The sequence below is a fragment of the Staurois parvus genome, unplaced genomic scaffold, assembly GCF_062004578.1.
Source record: "Staurois parvus isolate SC_StPar_1 unplaced genomic scaffold, SC_StPar_1.0 ptg000402l, whole genome shotgun sequence".
NCBI lineage: Eukaryota > Metazoa > Chordata > Amphibia > Anura > Ranidae > Staurois > Staurois parvus.
In genome coordinates this window covers 3,962,184-3,981,870 of record NW_028318198.1, presented here as the reverse complement: position 1 = coordinate 3,981,870, position 19,687 = coordinate 3,962,184, and the positions used below count along the sequence as shown (strand labels likewise).

Here is a 19,687-nt window from a genome sequence, read left to right as displayed (position 1 = left end):
TTCAATCTGTCCTTTATTATCATATATTTACATCATTCCAAATAATTGCTAAATTACAGTGACTGAAGCAGTCTAACTATAACTAAAAGCCATGGAGAAATTGGTAGGTGTCATTATTTGTAATTTGGTTAAAAAAAAGGGATGCTTAGTCTAAAATGCCTGGGCCTATTTTTGTCCCAGTCTGGGTCTGCCCCCACACATCACTGTCTCCCACTTTACATAATTCCCCTTCGCATTAGTGTCCATTGCCCCCTTCACATCAACCATCCACAACACTGCCCCCCCTTTACATCACCCCAAAGCACTGCCCCCCTTTACATCACCCCCCACAGCACTGCTTCCCTTTACATCACCCACCACAGCACTATCCATTTCACATCAAAGTTAACTCATGCAGCTCCCACTCCTGCCCTCCATCCAGATGCTGCTGTGCCTCCCACTCTCCATTCATTGCTATCCTCTGCCTGACACTCTCTGCACTGCAGAGGCCAGGGAGAAAAAAAGCCTTGTGAATGGCACGACCCCTGGTCCAGATGGGACAGTGGCTCGGTGCAGATTTGGACAGTGTTCCACCATTAGCGATGTCTGCTCTATAGAATTAGTAAATAAGCGCTGTCATCTTATGATAGGAAGCATGGTATTAGAAGAATCACCAGGGTAAAAAAAAGAAAAAAACTCAAGGATTGCATTTTTGTTTCAGTTTTAGTAACGCTTTAAGAAAGTTGAGTGGCATGACCTACCTTAGTATTAGAGAACAAAATCAGGTACACAGGCATCCTCCCAATGCCTATAAATGGCAAAGAAGCTTTTTTTTCTGCATTTTATTTATTTATTTGCTAAAATTGGATATATATCCAGGTAGTATACTTTTATCACTTGCTTAGCTATTGAGATATCATGACAACAAAAAAAAATTGTCCTTTTGAATTCACCTATTTTTTTTATAAAAGGTCAGTTACTAACCCCACTTAAAATTTCCTTTGGTTCACTCTTGCTTGTTGGTGCTAAGGGTTCTATGATTTAATAGTCAAGCAACAATATCAAAGTGAATACTTTTACAATCAGTACTTTTCCTTGGATTTCTGGACCATTAGCATATCAGATCCTTCACTTTGATCTACAGGATGTATATCTAAACTGAATTTTCTGTATTACCTTCTCCATTACTTTCAATGATTCTTGCTGGAGATGGTGCTAAGCAGGGATCTAATAGAGCAGAACAGACTATAGAAGGCTTTACATCAAATCTGCTGTGTTCCAGTCTGCTTCATTGCTATACACATTATAGTTGTTTGATCTTTCATTTACTCTAATTACTGTAGTACCAAGGGCACAATTTAATTTAGTGCTAATAGGGAAATGTTGACTATAATATGATTTTCCTTTACTTAGCACATTGATCATCTGCTATCTTAACCCTCTTTGATACCAGCATATAGATTGTAATGACTGTTTGCAGTGTTTCATTTATTAAATATTGCCGTTATCTTTCTTTGCATCCCAGGGACCTCAAGGACCACAGGGCCCTGTTGGCTTCCCAGGACCGAAGGGCCCCCCTGTAAGTATCTGAGCATTCAAACTCTGTATATGTAACTGAAATGAGCTTGTAGCTTCAGTGGCTCCAGATTTTTATATTTATTGCTGCTGCCTTTCTGAATTACTTTGGTACTCTGGAATCACTTAATAAAATTAGACAATAGCCTTGGAACATTACGCATAGTTAGCTGCAGAGGCAATAGAATGCCTCTGTTCCTTAAAGTTATTATTCTTCTATGTTACCCAGTACATTCTCTTGTTAATATGCTACATGGGATTGCATTATGCACTAATTATGACGTTAATAGAAACATTGCTTAAAAAAATGTCCTTTCTGCCTCTCATCTTAATATTTAGTTGTTAGTGTATTCAGTGAAAGCAAAGTGTGAAGATACACATCAACATAAGTCATATACTCAACATGCATTTATGGGACCATGCATAGGAAAAGATCACAGAATGAACATTTCTGTGAAATATTTCAATGCATGTTGTGAGTGTATATAGTAAAGGTGATATAAGTTAAAGGTACATCCCAGTCAAAATAAAAATTGAACCTTCAAAGGCAAATATAGGACATATCTTACCTTCCATTCCTGATTTAACCCCTTACATAGTTGTAGTGTATCAGGCAACAGCAATAAATGAAACTGAGTTTCCCGGAACTGGTTCTTATTCATCCATGAATGATGATCCACATTAAAGCCACATTGAAATAAGGGGCGAATACTCTTACCCATTGTATGCTTCTTGCTGTTGCTCAGGAGAGAGGACAATTGCACAGCACAGAATTATGTGATGAGAACCTGCAGTCCTACCCAGCAGTACACTGAGACTCGAAAATGTGACAAAATAATATAACCCTTGGATTATATTAAACTGAGTGGTCTATCTGTATGTCCTTAATAGCATTATGGATCCAACTGCTGATTCAACATATTTCTTGGAATAGTTTTTTAAGTTTGCACATAATGTACTGCCCCATAAGCACCAATCTGTTGACCCGCACTAAATAAGTAGTATTGTACATGTGCATAGGGTGTGACACTCTATTTTAAACTTTCAGTCACATGCAGCAGTCTGGTCAGTCTGACTTTGTTGTTCTTTTTGTCATTGACTAACTTAAGAAAGTTCTTTTTTTTGACCCTCTAACTTCATATTTTGTATATTTAAGGGGCCTCCTGGAAAGGATGGGTTGCCCGGCCACCCTGGACAGCGTGGTGAGACTGTAAGTATTTTAATCTATGTGTTGATTGTCAGCTGTTCCACAACCATGTCATTTTCTGAGAGCTACTTTCTCTAAACATTCCTGGCCAGGTATGGGAAGACTCACCGCAGATTACATGGCAGATGTGTTCTCATACCTGGTTAGACTTGTTTATTGCAAGTAGCATGCAAGTTAGTTCAGAAGGGTGGGTGTCAAACAGCTGTAAATACTCATAAGTGGGCTATGAAGGTTGCTGATTACATTAACCCTCATTGCTATACCCGTGTTTAGTTCTGAGGGCTGTTTAATTAGCTGCCTTCCAACATGATTGAAGCAAACCTTTCCTGAGAAATACATTAGGTTGCCATTGACAATTCCCTTTTGCATATGGTAATTTCTGGTTAGTTCAATGACCAGCTAAGTGTAATAAGGTTTGAGTCCTTGACCTGGAATAAGTATACATATCTGTAAAGTCAGACGGCCTTGTTTGCATGCTTGTTCCAAAGAACACAAAGTATTGCACTCAGAGGGTAAATATGATAGTCAGGAGCTAGCAATTGCAAAATGTGAGTTAGCAATGGCAGCATCCATGCTTCTCTGTAAAGGTTTCCTTTAACCACAATCAAAACATAATAGTTTTAAAGTTTTTTCCTTATTGATTTTCCATTTCTAGGTAGCCTGGCTGAATTAATTATATGGTGAAAAAAGATTTATATTGTATTAATTCAGCAAAGATAAATGGATCTAGAAAATATTTGGGAAGATCTAGAGACTATAAGTGTACATTTACAAAATATTAAGTATCACAGCATAGAGAATATACTCCTAGACATTAGAGTAGTTCTGACTTCAGTCACCACAATGCCCTAGAAAGGGTTGACAATCACTTTTAATTAAAATTCTGATGTGGGCCAAAATCAGCACATTTATGAATGCAACTGTTTGTCTAGAATAAAATAAACTGTTAAAACCAAAGTTTACATTTTGTGGGAGCATTTGTAATTATGCTTGAGGCTCTTGAAGTACCAGCTAAGCTCAGGGAGAGATACTAAACATTTTACTAATATTGTGGGAATTAGAGTCAAAGCTGTGTCTTCAAAATGCAGCAGCCTGTATATAACATACCATCAATAGGCATCAGTGTTTATAGACACAGCCTTCTGAAGACACAGACATGTCTACAGTTTTATAGCACACAGACAGATTTTAACATTTAACATAACACACAATAATGATCAAATCACAATAGAAATAAACTTTAGTTCAATTATTAATTTGCTGTCTTACAGTTTTCAGTTTTGTAGAATGATGAATTTAGGTTTCAAGTATATATTTTAGAATGTATAACTAGATATGACTGTTTTGCAAAGACAGTTTAAGAACCAATACTATACCCATTTTCTAGAGTATTAACTGATGCAGGATCATTGATCTCCAAAGCATTTACCGTTAATGGCTCGGCTATTAAATTTGCTGCAGATATGTTCATAGAATTGCTTCATAAATATGGCAGAATGCGAATAACACTAACCATTTGCTTCTTCATGAATATGTTGCCTGTGCTGCTTTCACCCACTACTTTCCTTGCAGGTGCATCCCAGGACCATCACTATTTGCTTTAGCCCCACCTAAAACTTTTAAATTGTTTTTTTTCAGTTACAGTATAATCTTGAAGGAAACTATCATCACCGTGATCTCTGCAGTTTTTTATGTTATACAACATTCCATTGATCTGTCTACATGGCCGGATCTAGCGGGCTGCTGAGGTGGGCTGCACCCCCTCCAGATTTCAGTTGTGCCCCCCCAGACTGCTGAGCTCCTTCCCCCCCATCTCCACACTCAGAGCCGGGACAAGAGAAAGGGAGCCTAGAGCAGTTAAGTCCAGAAAGTGACAAAGAAGAGAGAGCCTGGAGGAGCGGTGCTGTGCTCTGCCTCCTCCTCCTGTCAGAACAGCACTGCTCCATATAGCTGATGACATAGGATTGCTCTGTCCATCAGACTGTACATAGTTTCATTACCCACTCCTATCTCCTGTAAGGACCGCTTATCTCTCACAGCAGGAAATGTGGGTAGGGGGCAGGTAATGAAACTGTGTAGAGCCCGATGGACGGAGCAATCCTGTGTCATCAGATATATGGAGTAGCTGTGTTCTGACTGGAGGAGGGAGCAGAGCGCTGCACAGCCCGAGCGTCTCGACTCTAAGTGGGGAGGATGGAGGTGGGGGGGCTTACAGAAAAATTGTACATAATGAAGGGGGAGGTGGGGGGAAACAGTCATTTGTGCTTGGGATGTGCTGGAAAGGGTCATGGGTGTTGGGGGGGGGGGGGGTTCTGCTAGGAGAAGGAATTGGAGTATTTGAGGCAGGAGGGGGCTTGGGGAGATTTTTTGTGCCTATTTGTTCTAAGAAGGGGCAGGGGATTTGGGCTAAGACAGGGCAGAGGATTTGGGCTAAGAGGGTGCAGGGGATTTGGGCTATGAGGTGGCAGGGGATTTGGATTAAAAGGGGGTGGGCGATTTGAGCTAAGAGAGGCAGAGGATTTGGGCTTAGAGGGGGCAGGGGATTTGGGTTAAGAGGGGGCGGGAGATTTGGGCTAAGAGGGGGTAGGGAATTGGGGCTAAGAGGGAGAAAGGGATTTGGGTTAAGAGGGGGCTGGGAAATCTGGGCTAAGAGGGGCGTAGGATTTGAGCTAAGAGTGAGCAGGGGATTTGGGTTAAGAGGGGGCGGGGCATTTGGGCTAAGAGGGGCAGAGGAGTTGGGCTAAAAGGGGGCAGGGGATTTGGAAAAGGAGAGGATCTGTACTGGGAAAGATACCTTGGCAGGGGATGTGCTAGAAGTAGGAATTTAGGGAAATTTGTCAAAGGGAGGGTATTGGAGGGGGGGATTTGTGCTAGAAGGGGTGATCAGTGTGGAGATTTGTGCTAGAAGGGGAGATTGGAGAGATTTGTGTTAGGAGGGGGGTTAACAGGGGATTTGTGCTAGAAGAGAGGATTGGGGGGATTTGTACTAGGAGAAGGGGATTAGCTGGGCGATTTGTGCTAGAGAGGGGTAGTGGGGAGGTTTATGCTAGGAGGGGGGATTAGTGAGGGGACTTGTGCCAGAAGGGGGATTGGGGGAAGGATTTGTGGTAGGAGGTGGTGAAAGAATTTGGATTAAGAGAAGGGACTTGGGGGGGATTTTTGCTAGGAGGGGGGATTTGTTCTAGGAGGGGGGGGGGATTTATGCTAAGAAGGAGAAAGTGGATGTGTGCATGGAGGGGTAATTTTTTGGGTGAGTGATATTTGTGCTAGGAGGGGGATTTGGGTGCATTGGAAGTAGGATTGGGTGGCAAAGATTTGTGCTGGGCGGAGGTTTACACTGGGAGGAGGGGGAATTTTTGCATTGTTGTTTGGGGAGAATTTTGACTTTCAGACAGAAGTTATGCTTGGGGTGGAGTGTGCTGTTTAGTGCTTCTTTTTTTCAAGGGGAGGGATTTATGCTGAGACAGGATGCTCACGCATGAGGGGGCTTAGTTTGTAATCTTCGCCCTGGGAGATAGATGACCTTGTCCTGGCACCATGCACAGGGCAGTCAATAGATCTCCTCCTCTCCACACAGCAGATAGCTGAGATCAGATTCCCTTTCATACACAGCCTCAATCTGCAGTGTATAGCTGGCTGCTATGTTGCAGTTCTGACCCTGTCCTCTTCTCTTCTGATCCCTGTCCTCTACCCTGATGACCTTCTGTGCCCTGCCCTGCTGACCCCTGTCCTCCATCCTGCTGACCCCCGTACACTGCCCTTCTGACCACTGTCCTCTGTCCTGCTACCCCCTTTTCTCTGCCTTGCTGACCCCCTTTTGTCTGCCCTGTATTTTACCCTACTGCCCTGTCTTTGCCCTGATAAACCCCTCCAACCTGCTGACCCCTGTTATCTCAACTGTTGACCCCTGTCCTTTGCCCTGCTTACCCCTAGGTTCTGTCCTACTAAACCCCTGTATACTGCCCTACTGGCTCTTGTACACACCCTTGCTGACCTCCCATCCTCTGCCTGCTGACCCCTATTCTGTACCCTACTAAACCCCTGTATACTGCCCTACTGACTCTTGTACACTTCCCTGCTGATATGCCATCCTCTGCCCTGCTGACCCCTCTTTTGTGCCCTACTGACCACCTGTACACTGCCCTACTGACTCTTGTACACTCCCCTGCTGACCTTTCATCCCCGGTCCTGCTGACCCCCTGTACACTGCCCTGCTAACCCCTGTATACTGCCTTGATAACCCTCTTTAAACTGCTCTACAAACTAATGGCCTCTGTACTCTACCCTGCTGGCCCCCCTGAACACTGCCCTACTAACTTCTATACACTGCCGTGTTGACCTTGCATCCTCTGCCCCCCTGATGTTTTTTTACTGCACCCCCACATTAGACAGGCTAGATCCGGCCCTATTTGTCTATAGTGGTCTGTCATTTGTTATTTTGGTGCTCTTTACATGTGACAAGAGCATCTTCGTAACCTAATATCACATCACTAAAATACAAAGAACATTACAGCACACATATTTTAAATATATTCAGAATCTTAGAATTTCTTCATTCATCTTTTTCATTGCTTCCAGCTAATGTGTTTGTTGAAACAGGTGCCGTTCATTTTTAGAAAGCCATTTCCTTTGCCCAGTTGGTAGTCTTGCTGAACATTGAGTGTCTAATTTACTTTTCCCCTGTAAAAGCCAATCTCAAAATAGCATAGAGAAGATATACCGTTTATACTGTGAAAATATTCATCAAAGAGAATAACTTGAACGTTTCAACATACTACTTAGCGAAAAGCATGAAAAATCCAGAGAAACCTTTCAATTTATGAATTTTATATTATGATGATGGTTTCCTTTTAAATATAGCGGACATATTCATAATATCATGAAAGACTGAATAAAGCTAAAAGTTCAGTTTAAAGACACATGGGAGCTATTTAGCCCTGCACAAAGGATACAGTCTTTGACTTAAGAACATCAGTTTGTCTTTATATAACTGGGCTCAGATTAGTTGAGGTGTATCCAAAGCCCAGTATTTTTTAGTGTTGAAATAAGTAAATGAGGGTTAGAACCCTTTTTCCATTTTTATTGCTGACTTTGTCCTTGTGGGGGAAAAAGCCCTCTTAATTTTTGCCCTGGTGACCACTGTAAACAGGACTGAAAATGGGAGAAAATCAAAATTTTGAGTTGTTACCAGAACAAGAATTGGGAGGAAATATTCACTTGCTTTGGTGAAGGAAAGGACATTTGTTCTGGTGGCAACTGAAAGGGGATTTCCCTTACTTTGAAAAAATCGCCTCTCACTTCGCATTAGGTCTGGTGGACAAAAAAAGAATAGATAATTCTTCTCCTTGGGTCACACATGGAAAATAAGACATTTGCCCACTCTGTCGAAAACTAAACTAGTGTTAGATTAAAATATATTTAAATTCAGTCACAAGCACAGCTGGAAAACATTCTTGTTTCCCAGGGGGTCATCGTACATTGGGAAGGCTCTCCATGACCACACTAACAGGGGAACTTTGGCAATTTTACCAGTGCTTGAAATATAAAGTTAGTTGTTAACTAGGTCCTGTTAGTTAGTGAAACAAAATAGTCATATAGAAAAATATCACTTATGTACCATCCCAAAAAAGTGTTACTTTTTTTTACTTTATTAGCTTACTTCTGGTGTTTGCTTTTTTCAGTTATCCAGATAATTTTAATAATAGTCATTACAGCTCCACAAACCTGATAATACATTTCAGTAGTTGTTACCACATATTTGCTGCACTGCTGGAGATGTATTTTTAATTTAACAGCTTGCTGAAATCCAGGGTGTCTTTCATATCCAATAAATATTCTTCCAACTCTATAACAAGCCTGTCGGTGAGGTTAAACCAGCAATTTTCTCCCTAGTGATTATCTCATGTCCATCAGCTGAATGGGGATATAATTACAGTATTATATATGCGCAGAGGACCAAATATGTTAAGAAATAATAGCTAGCCAAGCGAGATTGCATTGCTTAATACTTCAATAAACAGACATTCTAAATAATATAGCATCCGTAGATAATATAATTCTGATTGGTACGCTTAGTTATGCTACCTATTGCTTGTTCACCATTAATTATTGGTAGCTTGCAAATATTTAGTGGGTATAGCAACTTTAGCATTGTCATTCTTGTAAATATGTTTATATAATTATCTTCTTACCTCTGGATATAAATTTCATCCCTCATCAGTGTGGCCATACCTGTGTACATTTTGGAGAGGAGTGTAATTACAAACAATAATCTATTTTTACAGTTACTACAGAATGTTTAGCACTTGGTCAACCTCAAGGCTGTGTTTAGTCAGCAATGTAAACATTCTGCACTTTGACAAAGACTACACCCCTTATGGCTACATGCTACTGAAGGCAACATGCCATCTATGAAAGTGCATAGATTCAGAACTCGCATTGGCTGCATGGCCTACCAATTAGAATCCTACAAGTTTATACTTACCTGAGTTACAGTGAGCCTTTTAAATCTCCATCAACTAATTCTCAGTTTGGGGTGAAAAACAAGGTAGGTTTTTATACATGAACCTCTAGGAGTCCAGCTAAAATATAGCTAAACAAAACTTTGATCCCCAAACATGATATAAATAGCAGAGGAAGCTAGGTAAAATCAGAATGCTTGATAATGGAACAACTAGTTTTTTTCAGAAACGTATGATTTTTCTGAGACCATCTGTGAGTAACATTTATAGTTTATGGTTAGGTGAATTGTTAGTTTAGTGGCCTTCACATTTAATGCTTCAGGGCACAGGACAGCTACCCCTTTCTGCACAGTTGACAGGAATACTGGAACACTGTAGGTTGTTATTTGGAAAATGTTGCCAATTAGCCATTGTATTTTTTTTTCCTAACCAATTATTTTTCCTTTTGCTTTCTTATTGCTTAACGTGAGATAGTGAATTGTATGTCCATTACAATTGCCAGTAGAATGAGAAATGATTGTGCACTGTGTTTCTCATTATGCTGTGCTCTATTAACAGACTAGATTTGATTGCTCTCTAACAACAAATAGCTGTGCTCTCCTTATCATGTGTTTGATAGCATTTACCCCCATGCTGTCATAATCTCTTATTTTTAGGCAAATGAATTGCTATTTATTGTTTTAACCTCTTCTTATACCAAGCTGCATTTTGTGCAACGCTGACAGGGAACATGCAGCTTGGCACCAGCTAGATGTGCTTCAGCTTGCTAGCACGCATTCTAACTGTCGGAGATTCGGTAAGTAGGAGCACTATGATGTCACTAATGCATTAGAAGGTGTTAGAGCCAACTCTTCAGTGTACGGCAAGTTATTTAATTTCTAAGCTCATTACCAAGTAAACTGAGACAGTTTGTACAAGAAAAAAAACTTTAGTAAATCTCTAGATAAAAATTATAGGTATGGTTCTCTTTAGGCTTTCTTTTGGCATTTTGTTCCTTCCTTTCACCTACAAGTAGCAGTCCTTTATGTATAGGGCTATTTAGAATATGTTTGATCCAATGCATGTCCTGGTGATCTTAAAAAATAGTTATGAACTGTAATCTGTAATCTTCGCTTCCTCAGGGTTTCCAAGGAAAAACTGGTCCCCCAGGTCCTGGAGGTGTTGTAGGTCCACAGGTGAGTAGCAATCATTTCCTTATCTTATTGACTCAGTTTCCTTCCACATTCCTTTTTCAATTAAAACCTTCTTCTTGATCACTTATCATTGCAATAAATTACCACATCTATAAAACATTTTCACCTGATTCCAAAGTTTATTATTTATTATAAAACATCAAATCTGCCAAATGTGTTTGTTACATTTGTTTGCAGGGTCCAACTGGAGAAACTGGTCCTATTGGTGAGAGAGGTCATCCTGGACCTCCCGGCCCACCTGGAGAACAAGGGTTACCTGGACCAGCTGGAAAAGAGGGTGCAAAGGTGAGTTTGTGCTTCTTGCGAGAAGAAGCTGTGGTGTTTGCTGCCTCATTCTGTATAAATTGTGTAGAATGGTTAGGACATTTATTTTACAATAACATGTTCTGTGCTAGGTGATATAATTTTGAAATTAATTATTTCAAAAGAATAGAATCTACTCTTTTGATAGTTAATGTTGCTGTAGGTTGCGTAGCTGACAAAACAAGTAAGATTTATCAGTGATATTTCAATATATTCATTGATTTAAATTTATAGGGAGATCCTGGTCCTCAAGGGGTTACGGGTAAAGATGGTCCACCAGGTCTTCGTGGATTCCCTGGAGAAAGAGGTCTTCCTGGAGCCCAGGTAATAAAGTGCACCATAATATAGAAAAAGGCAAAATATAGAATTACATTCAGGTCATAAAAAAGTTAAATTCAGCTACTTCTTGTTTGTAGTGACTTCACAGTTTAGAATATTTTTGAGTATAATACCTTTATAATTCTGCACCCTTTTTTAAGAAAGTACTTTTACTCAGTGAGCACATTGATATTATACATACAGTTGTGACCAAAATTATTCAACCCCCAATGCTGTAAAGGGGTTTAGGGACTATAGTGTACATTTGGAATTGTATTCAGAATCAAATCCTACAAGGACGTTGTAACTACCCAAATGCAACTAAAATGACATCAATTGTTTATGTAATACAGTAGTAAATGGTTCTTATGTGGTTTCTTCATTGCCACAATTATTCAACCCCTTAAAGACTACCACTCTGAAGAACAGAGGTTCATACAGGTGCTTTCCATCAGGTATTGAAAACACCTGTGGATGTCACCGAGCAGCAATCAAGCATAATAAGCACCAATTAGGCAGCTTTAAAATGACTGTGATACTCAGCTCCTTCTAGACATTTACTGGTGTGGTTACAAACATGGTGAAGGCAAGAGAATGGTCCAGGAAGACAAGAGAAGAGGTGATTTCTCTTCACAGGAAGGGCAATGGCTATAAGAAGATTGCAAAGATGTTAAACATACCAAGAGACACCTTAGGAAGCATCATTCGCAAATTCAAGGCAAAGGGCACTGTTGAAACGCTACCTGGTCGTGGCAGAAAGAAGATGCTGACTTCGACTGCTGTGCGCTACCTGAAGCGTAGAGTGGAGAGAAGTCCCCGTGTGACTGCTGAGGAACTGAGAAAAGATTTGTCAGATGTGGGTACAGAAGTTTCAGCCCAGACAATAAGACGCACACTGCGTAATGAAGGCCTCCGTGCCAGAACTCCCAGGCGTACCCCCTTGCTGTCTCCAAAGAATAAGAAGAGTATGCCAAAAGCCATGTGGACAAACCACAAAAGTTGTGGGATAGTGTTCTGTGGACTGATGAAACAAAATTAGAACTGTTTGGGCCCATGGATCAACGCTATGTTTGGAGGAGGAAGAACAAGGCCTTTGATGAAAAGAACACCTTGCCTACTGTGAAGCATGGTGGAGGGTCAATCATGCTTTGGGGCTGTTTTGCTTCTGCAGGTACAGGGAAGCTTCAGCGTGTGCAAGGTACCATGAATTCTCTTCAGTACCAGGAGATATTGGATGGAAACGTGATGCAGTCCGTCACACACCTGAGGCTTGGGAGACGTTGGACCTTTCAACAGGACAATGATCCCAAGCATACCTCCAAGTCCACTAGAGCATGGTTGCAGAGGAAAGGCTGGAACATTTTGGAGTGGCCATCGCAGTCACCAGACTTAAATCCGATTGAGAACCTCTGGTGGGACTTAAAGAAAGCAGTTGCAGTGCGCAAGCCTAAGAATGTGACTGAACTGGAGGCCTTTGCCCATGAAGAATGGGCGAAGATACCCGTAGATCGCTGCAAGACACTTGTGTCAAGCTATGCTTCACGTTTAAAAGCTGTTATAACTGTAAAAGGATGCTGTACTAAGTACTAAGATTGAATGTCACTTGGGGGTTGAATAAAACTGATAATGCTGTGAGCACAGAAAAGACATTTGTGGTTATTTCATTATAACTGTTATGTTATATTTGTCTGACCTACAAGTGCCTCTTTAATGTAAATGTAAGCAAGATGACTGAATGATCAAAAGCAATGTCAAACTGGCCAAAACACTCAATTTCAGTGGGGGTTGAATAATTTTGGTCACAACTGTACAACAATTACCTTATTTAATATATACAGCTGTGTTTCCAATGCTATTAGTCTCAGTTTGTAAAATTGTTTATGTATTTTACAAATGAGGAATCTGTTGTGTAGGCATTAAGGACTTAACCTACATCCTTTGGACTACAGTTAAAGCTTGGGATCCAATAGTCTTAAACATTGATAGTTGAAGTTGCATCCCATAGTTTTACTTACAAATTTAGGAATTACCTCACATAACTTATCAAGCAGTCCTTGATATGTTACCCTTATATGTGTACTTTAATATTTATAGGTAGTTGCTTTATTATGCATTATTTTGTGTGAAGTTATCAGTCTTGTTTTTTTGTTTATGAGTAAATCTAAAGTTACCAAACAAATTATTATTATTATACAGTATTTATAAAGCACCAATAGTTCGCTCAGCGCTGTACATTACAAAGGGGGACAGAACATGTGACAGAACAATAACAATACAATGAAAAACATGAGGGGATCGAGGGCCCTGCTCTTTCGAGCTTACAATCTAGGAGGGAGGGGATAGTGGCACAGGAGGAGAAAGCAGTGGGGGATGGAGTGGTAGGAAGAGTGGAGGAGGTCGGCAAGTTAGCAGGGGGTAGGGTAGGCTTCCCTGAAGAGATGGGTTTTCAGGGTGCGCCTAAAGGAGAGGAGAGTAGGTGATAGTCTGATGTGTTGGGGCAGGGAGTTCCAGAGGATGGGTGACACCCTGGAGAAGTCCTGGAGGCGGGCATGGGAGGAGGAGACCAGGGAACTAGAGAGAAGGAGGTCTTGTGAGGAGCGGAGTGTGCGCGCTGGGTGGTACTTGGATATTAGGTCAGTGATGTAGTTCGGGGCAGTATGGTGGACGGCTTTGTACATCAGTGTTAGGATTTTGAATTTGATCCGTTGCACAATCGGAAGCCAGTGGAGGGATTGGCAGAGGGGGGTGGCGGAGATGGAGCGGTTGGAAAGGTGAATGAGTCTGGCAGCCATATTCAGGATCGACTGAAGCGGGGATAGCCAGTGGCGAGGCAGGCCAGTAAAGAGGGAGTTGCAGTAATCAAGTCGTGATATGATGAGGGAATGGATGAGCTGTTTAGTGGTTTCCGGGGTTAGGAACGTGCGGATTTTGGCGATGTTGCGGAGGTGGAGTCTGCATGAGTTTGTTAAAGATTGGACTTGGGGCTGGAAGGATAGGTTGGAGTCCAGAATGACACCAAGTACTTTGGCCTGCGGGGCGGGTTTAATGGTGGCGTTGTTGGACATGATGGAGAAGTCAATGGGGGGTGGAGTCTGGGCTGGGGGGAAGACAAGAAACAAATCTAGTGAAATCAACTGAAAATAAAAACTTAAATAAACACAGATCTAAAATGCTAAGTTATGTGCAACTGATGATGTATGAGATCCAAAATACAAAATGAAAAACATTTTTAACCTGCTATTGATCAATGGGTGCTGAAGAATATGTACAGCAGAATGTAAAATATAATATATATTTGTACATGCATATATAAAACTTTGTGTTTGTGGTGGCAACCCATGGTTGGGACATTGAGATTTGATGGCCCAAGAATTGGGAAGGATAGGGCTTCACTTCTGGACAATAATGTAGGATTGCTGGTTAAGGTACACCCTGATTTCTCAGCTTGTTGATAGACTACTGTGCAAGACTAGCAGGGTACTAGGGCACTTTCCTGTTCTTATGGATAAAAGCAAGGGGAGCATTTACTATGCAAATGCTACTTCCACTCATTGGAAATATAAGCTACAATGATTTGTGTTTTATCAGACTTGAGGATGGGAAGCATGAGAGCAGATCCAAGTTCAAGTTAGTGTTTTTTTTTAAAGATGAATGACTTTTTAGTTACCTAAATTATTTTAAGTCATCATCATAGACATTCTGTGGACAGAGCACGGAATGGATTTTAATTATATGCCCATTAAATCAATGGTATTGTGTTGTCATTTACAGTATAACTACATATTTTGTGGCCATATGGTTTTATACACATTAATTAATTGAAATAACTGAACATGCAATTATTGATATGTTCAGTAACTGATTTTTTCATTTGAACATTTTAAATAAATTAATAGAACAAGGAAGAATCTGCATTCTCATTCCATGCTATGCCTTTTCACAAATCTGCACTTGGTCATAGCAAAGGAAATTACTATTGTAGAAATGCAGCAGCATTATTTATTATCTTTTAACAATTTAATTTCCATGTGCATCCAGAGAGTAACATTTTACCTAAAAGTGAAGCACTGTACAGTTGAATGTATAGTGGCAAATACACATTTTCTTCTTTTTAGTATACTGGCAAGGATATTACAAAATAAGTTTTGTTTTAGTCTGGTAAATATGAAATACTACATACAATTATGATGCAGTCTTTTGTGCAGCCAGCAGGTGATGCTGCATTCTCCTATTCACATGTAAAGCATTATCACTCTCAGCTGTGTTGGAAGAAGTTTTCTGTTTTCTCATTCAGTCATCACAGCAGTGACTCTTTTTATATTAGACAGAGGTTTTAAATAGACAAAGGGGGTCTCAAATCAAAGCAATCTTACTCTACCTTACTGTTTCCTTAGCTAACCCATAGTGCTATAGTGTTATGGAACCTTTTTAACATATTAACAGTTTATATGAATATTGTATAAATTGAATAATAAACAACTATTTAAAACATTCAATATAAACAATAGGTCAGCACAGTGGTTTAGTGGTTAGCACTTCTGCCTTGCAATGCTGGGGTCCCTGGTTTATATGTTCTTCTTGTGTACATGCTGGTAAGTTAATTGGCTCCTTTCCAAGTTAACCAAAGTTCATTTATGCATTTGAGATAGGGATATTAGATTGCAAGCTCCTTGAGGGCAGCGACTGATGTTAACGTAAAGTATGTTAAAGAGCTGAATAATTTGTTGGTGTTGTATAAATACCTGCAATAAATCAAAAAAACTGCTAAAACAGAATTGGCCCATACCTATTATAGTTTCCCTTTAAAACATGCATACTCCCTATCTATACATGCTAGAGCTTATTGTTTATATTACGTAACTTAACTTTTTGATAAAATTGATTTAGATGATTTTAGATAACTCCCTTTTTTTTACAGGGTCCTTCAGGATTAAAAGGTGGAGAAGGTCCACAGGGTCCACCTGGTCCAATTGTAAGTACTAGTTTCTCTTTGGACAATGAAGTATACAGTCATTCATTTTAGCTAAATAAAAATGCAGACATATTAGTAATAGACGGTATATCACCAATTTTAGCACATGGCTACAAAAAAACTGTGATAATAAATCATTCCAGGCCTACTATATTAGCATATATCAGTTTGATCTTATGATGTGATAGATGGTTTGGGCTAGACGATGAAAAAAGAAGATGATCTGTGGCCACTCCACGTGTTCTGAAGCTGCTGAATGCCATCACCTTACTTTCTTCACTAGGTCATCAGTGGACATAGCTGTCTGGTGTCTTATGAATGTTTTTATGCTATGTATGGTAAAATCTGGGATAATCTATGGTACATTTTGATGTTGAGGTTTTACCTTTACCCTGCTAATGAAACCCAGTTGTATTTGTTATTTTTTCTACATGTAAAGCATGTGCACCACATGAAATTTATGTAGAGATTTCAGTCTTCTTTGTATCTCTAGGTTCAGATAATTGTTATGTGGTCAGTTGGCTAATCAAAGAGCTTCACATTTAAATTTGGTCAAATGTTAAACTTATTAAAATGTTCAGCTTCAGTTATGAAAGAAATTAGCAAGATAAACCAAAGTGAGCCTATTTCATACAGCTAAATGAAAGCTTGTAAAAAAAGGACATGAAAGAAGCTCAAGAGTTTTTTTTTTAGAAGTTTTTGTTGAGCTATAATTATTAGATATAAAAGGACTATTCTGAAAATGTTGATAGAAGTTAAGAAAACTATTTAGTATTTTAAGTAATTTAGAAAAAAAGGTATACGAAATATACACAGACAAAATAAAGAAGCTAACTAATACACCCTGTAATGCCAATAATAAATGAAATGTAAGCTACAACAGAATAGTCGAATGATGGAACAAGATATTGTCCGGGCAGTACATGAAGCTCCAATGGATTTTTAATCATAGTGGATAGTCCAGGGTAAAGAAGTGCCCTTAACAACTACAGGGTAACAATGTAGTCTGTTAAACTGATAAAATATAATAGCAATGCAACATATTTAAACAAGAGCTGTAGTAAGTGGATATATAGATGGACATTGCTGAATGCTCCATCTGAAAAAAGCTAGATCCCTGATTGTTATGCTAAACTAGAGACTTCAATAGTTTCTGACTCACTTAACAGCAAGAAGAAGGAAAATTATGATCCCTGACTTTGCTTGCTGCATGACTGGTCCAGTTCAGTGACTCATAAAATATTGATTACAGACAACGACTCACCCAAGCTCTACTGGTCATCAGAAAGATGTGAGTAGGGTGCTGGTGCTCAGGCTGGTGTTTAAATCCAAGATAAATTACATAGTAGCCGGAAACTCATATCCTCATCATAATGACTTTATTGGCACACAGTGGAAAATATGGAATCCATGAAAGCCACAGCCTTTCTCAAAGCTTTGTCATTAGGATGAGGATATGAGTTGCTGGCTACTTTGTCATATATCATAAAATATTGATGCCAGAGAAAGCCAAACAAGCAGTTTTTAAAAAATGACAGCGACAACAGTGGTGGCACTTGTACTTCCCCCCACACAGGATTCCCTTAAAGGAGAAGTTCACCTTGCATAACATGTTGCATGTTACACTCATATTTAGGGTGTAACATGGTATGAAAGAATAGGCCCCCACTGTTCCCCGCTCCCCACCTTTGACAGCTAACAGGGGTTTTCCCTCCTGCAACCTGTCAAAATCTTTAAAAAACATGGCCGTGTCACTCATTCACAGTCCTCTGTGAATGAGAAAATTACATGTCCCAACAGCCTTAGCGGCTGTCGGCTTGTAGTTGTCGGCAGTGTGAGCGCTGTGGTAGTTCATTGATTGTTCCTGTCAGAGTATATCAGTTTGCTTGTACGGGATATACAGGCAAGCAGATATACTGACAGTCTGCAGGAGACCTGCATGACACCAGTAATGTGCTGATTGCTGGTGCAATGCTTTACAAGCTCCTGCAACAAAAAATATATGCACTTTTTTATACCTGTAAAAAAATGTGCATTTATTATATTTTGTCAAAAGGTGAACTTATCCTTTAAAGTAGAACTAAAGTGGTTCCAAACAATTTTTTTTTCACCTTAATGAATTACCTGCAATAAGGTAAAACAACTTCCACTAGTTCCCCTCCCTAAATATTTTCCTGAGTCCTGCATTGGCTCAGCAGTGTGCCTGTCTGTAGCAGTGCTGGTTCTCTCTCCCCCCTCTCACAGGCTCAGAAATAGGAGCAGGAGCCAATGGTCAAATCAAATTCTGTAAGGAAAGAGCAAGGGTGGGGCTGAGCCATGCTGTGTGTGCCACAAGACACACACAGCCCCACTTGGGAGTGAGCCTGCAGGTTCGCCACCATAGGAGAATGGCTTCTTAAGGGGGCACACAAAGAAGAGGAGGAATAGAGAGCACCGACAGAGGACCCTAGAAGAGGGTCACATAGCAGGTATGTATAATGTATTAGATAGATACGATAGATAGATAGATAGATAGATAGATAGATAGATAGATAGATAGATAGATAGATAGATAATGAATACATATATACCTTTACAATCACTTTAAAGACAAAAACATCTTCTTCTTGGATAGAGTAAAGGAAGGATATAACCCCTAACAGTTTTTTCATCCATCTGTATCCCATTGGAGAGGTTTCTCTTCACTTCCTGTCCCATAGCCAAAACAGTAATTGAGAAAAAATGCCTCCTAAGTGAGAAAATCCCTAGTTAATACCAGCCAGAACTGGCGTCCCCTCTATTTCTGTTGTGGTAACAACCCAAAATTTAGGTTTCTCTTTCACTTTCACTCTCTGTGATGAATGTAAACAGGACAAACAGGATGAATCTCAATAAACAAAGGCATAGACAGAAATATCAAACTGATCCCCCCCCTATACATAAAAAGGTTTTACCTTTGGTTATACTTTAACCAATTCTCACCCGACCTATAGGAAAATGATGGCCAGGCTGGACTCTCGTCGATGAGGGAGGGTGTCATATGATGTCCTTCCCGAATCACACCTTGCACAGTCCCGCTGTGACAAGATCTGTCACCGGCTGTGTACGTCGGATACAGCTGAAGACAGATCTGTGTACCGGACCTGTTGCCAGTACCATGTGACCTGCTGTGACCAATCACAGCAGGTCACATGATACTTGTAAACAATGGATGGCTTCCTTTCATGCCATCCATTGTATACAAGTGTGTCTAGCTGTGAATGGTGACAGTGATCACATACACAGGCTAGGCCAATCACAGCCTATCTGTGTCATGTGATTAGCTGTGGCCAATCACAGCTAATCACAACAAAAAAACCTGAATGAATCGATTTAAATTTTAAATGTTTTTTTTTTAATATTTAAATGCTTGCTTATAGCAAAGAAATAAATATTTGGGTCTTTTTTTGTTAATTTAGCAAAAAAAATAAAAACCCCAGTGGTGATTAAATACCACCAAAAGAAGGCTCTAGTTGTGTAAACAAAATTATAAAAATGTAGTTTGGGTACAGTGTTGCATAACCGCTCATTCAAAGTGTGAGAGAGCTGAAACCTGAAAATTGGAATGGGCAGAAAGAGGGTAAAATTGCCCGGTATTGAAGTGCTTAACATACTGATTAGCCTTGCAAATAATTACCAAATGACAATGCAGAAACCCAAC

At 40.0% G+C, this 19,687-nt stretch overlaps 1 protein-coding gene across 7 annotated transcripts in view; it reads left to right on the top strand.

Annotated features, from left to right (window-relative positions):
* COL11A1 (collagen type XI alpha 1 chain) overlaps positions 1–19,687 on the top strand; it is a 282,954-nt gene that overhangs the window by 201,659 nt on the left and 61,608 nt on the right. For all 7 annotated transcript variants that reach the window (XM_089686598.1, XM_089686599.1, XM_089686597.1 and 4 more), the window contains 6 exons: positions 1,505–1,558; positions 2,711–2,764; positions 10,344–10,397; positions 10,593–10,700; positions 10,953–11,042; positions 15,955–16,008. In XM_089686598.1, the coding sequence (XP_089542724.1) occupies positions 1,505–1,558; positions 2,711–2,764; positions 10,344–10,397; positions 10,593–10,700; positions 10,953–11,042; positions 15,955–16,008 (414 nt within the window). The remainder of the gene's footprint in view (positions 1–1,504; positions 1,559–2,710; positions 2,765–10,343; positions 10,398–10,592; positions 10,701–10,952; positions 11,043–15,954; positions 16,009–19,687) is intronic.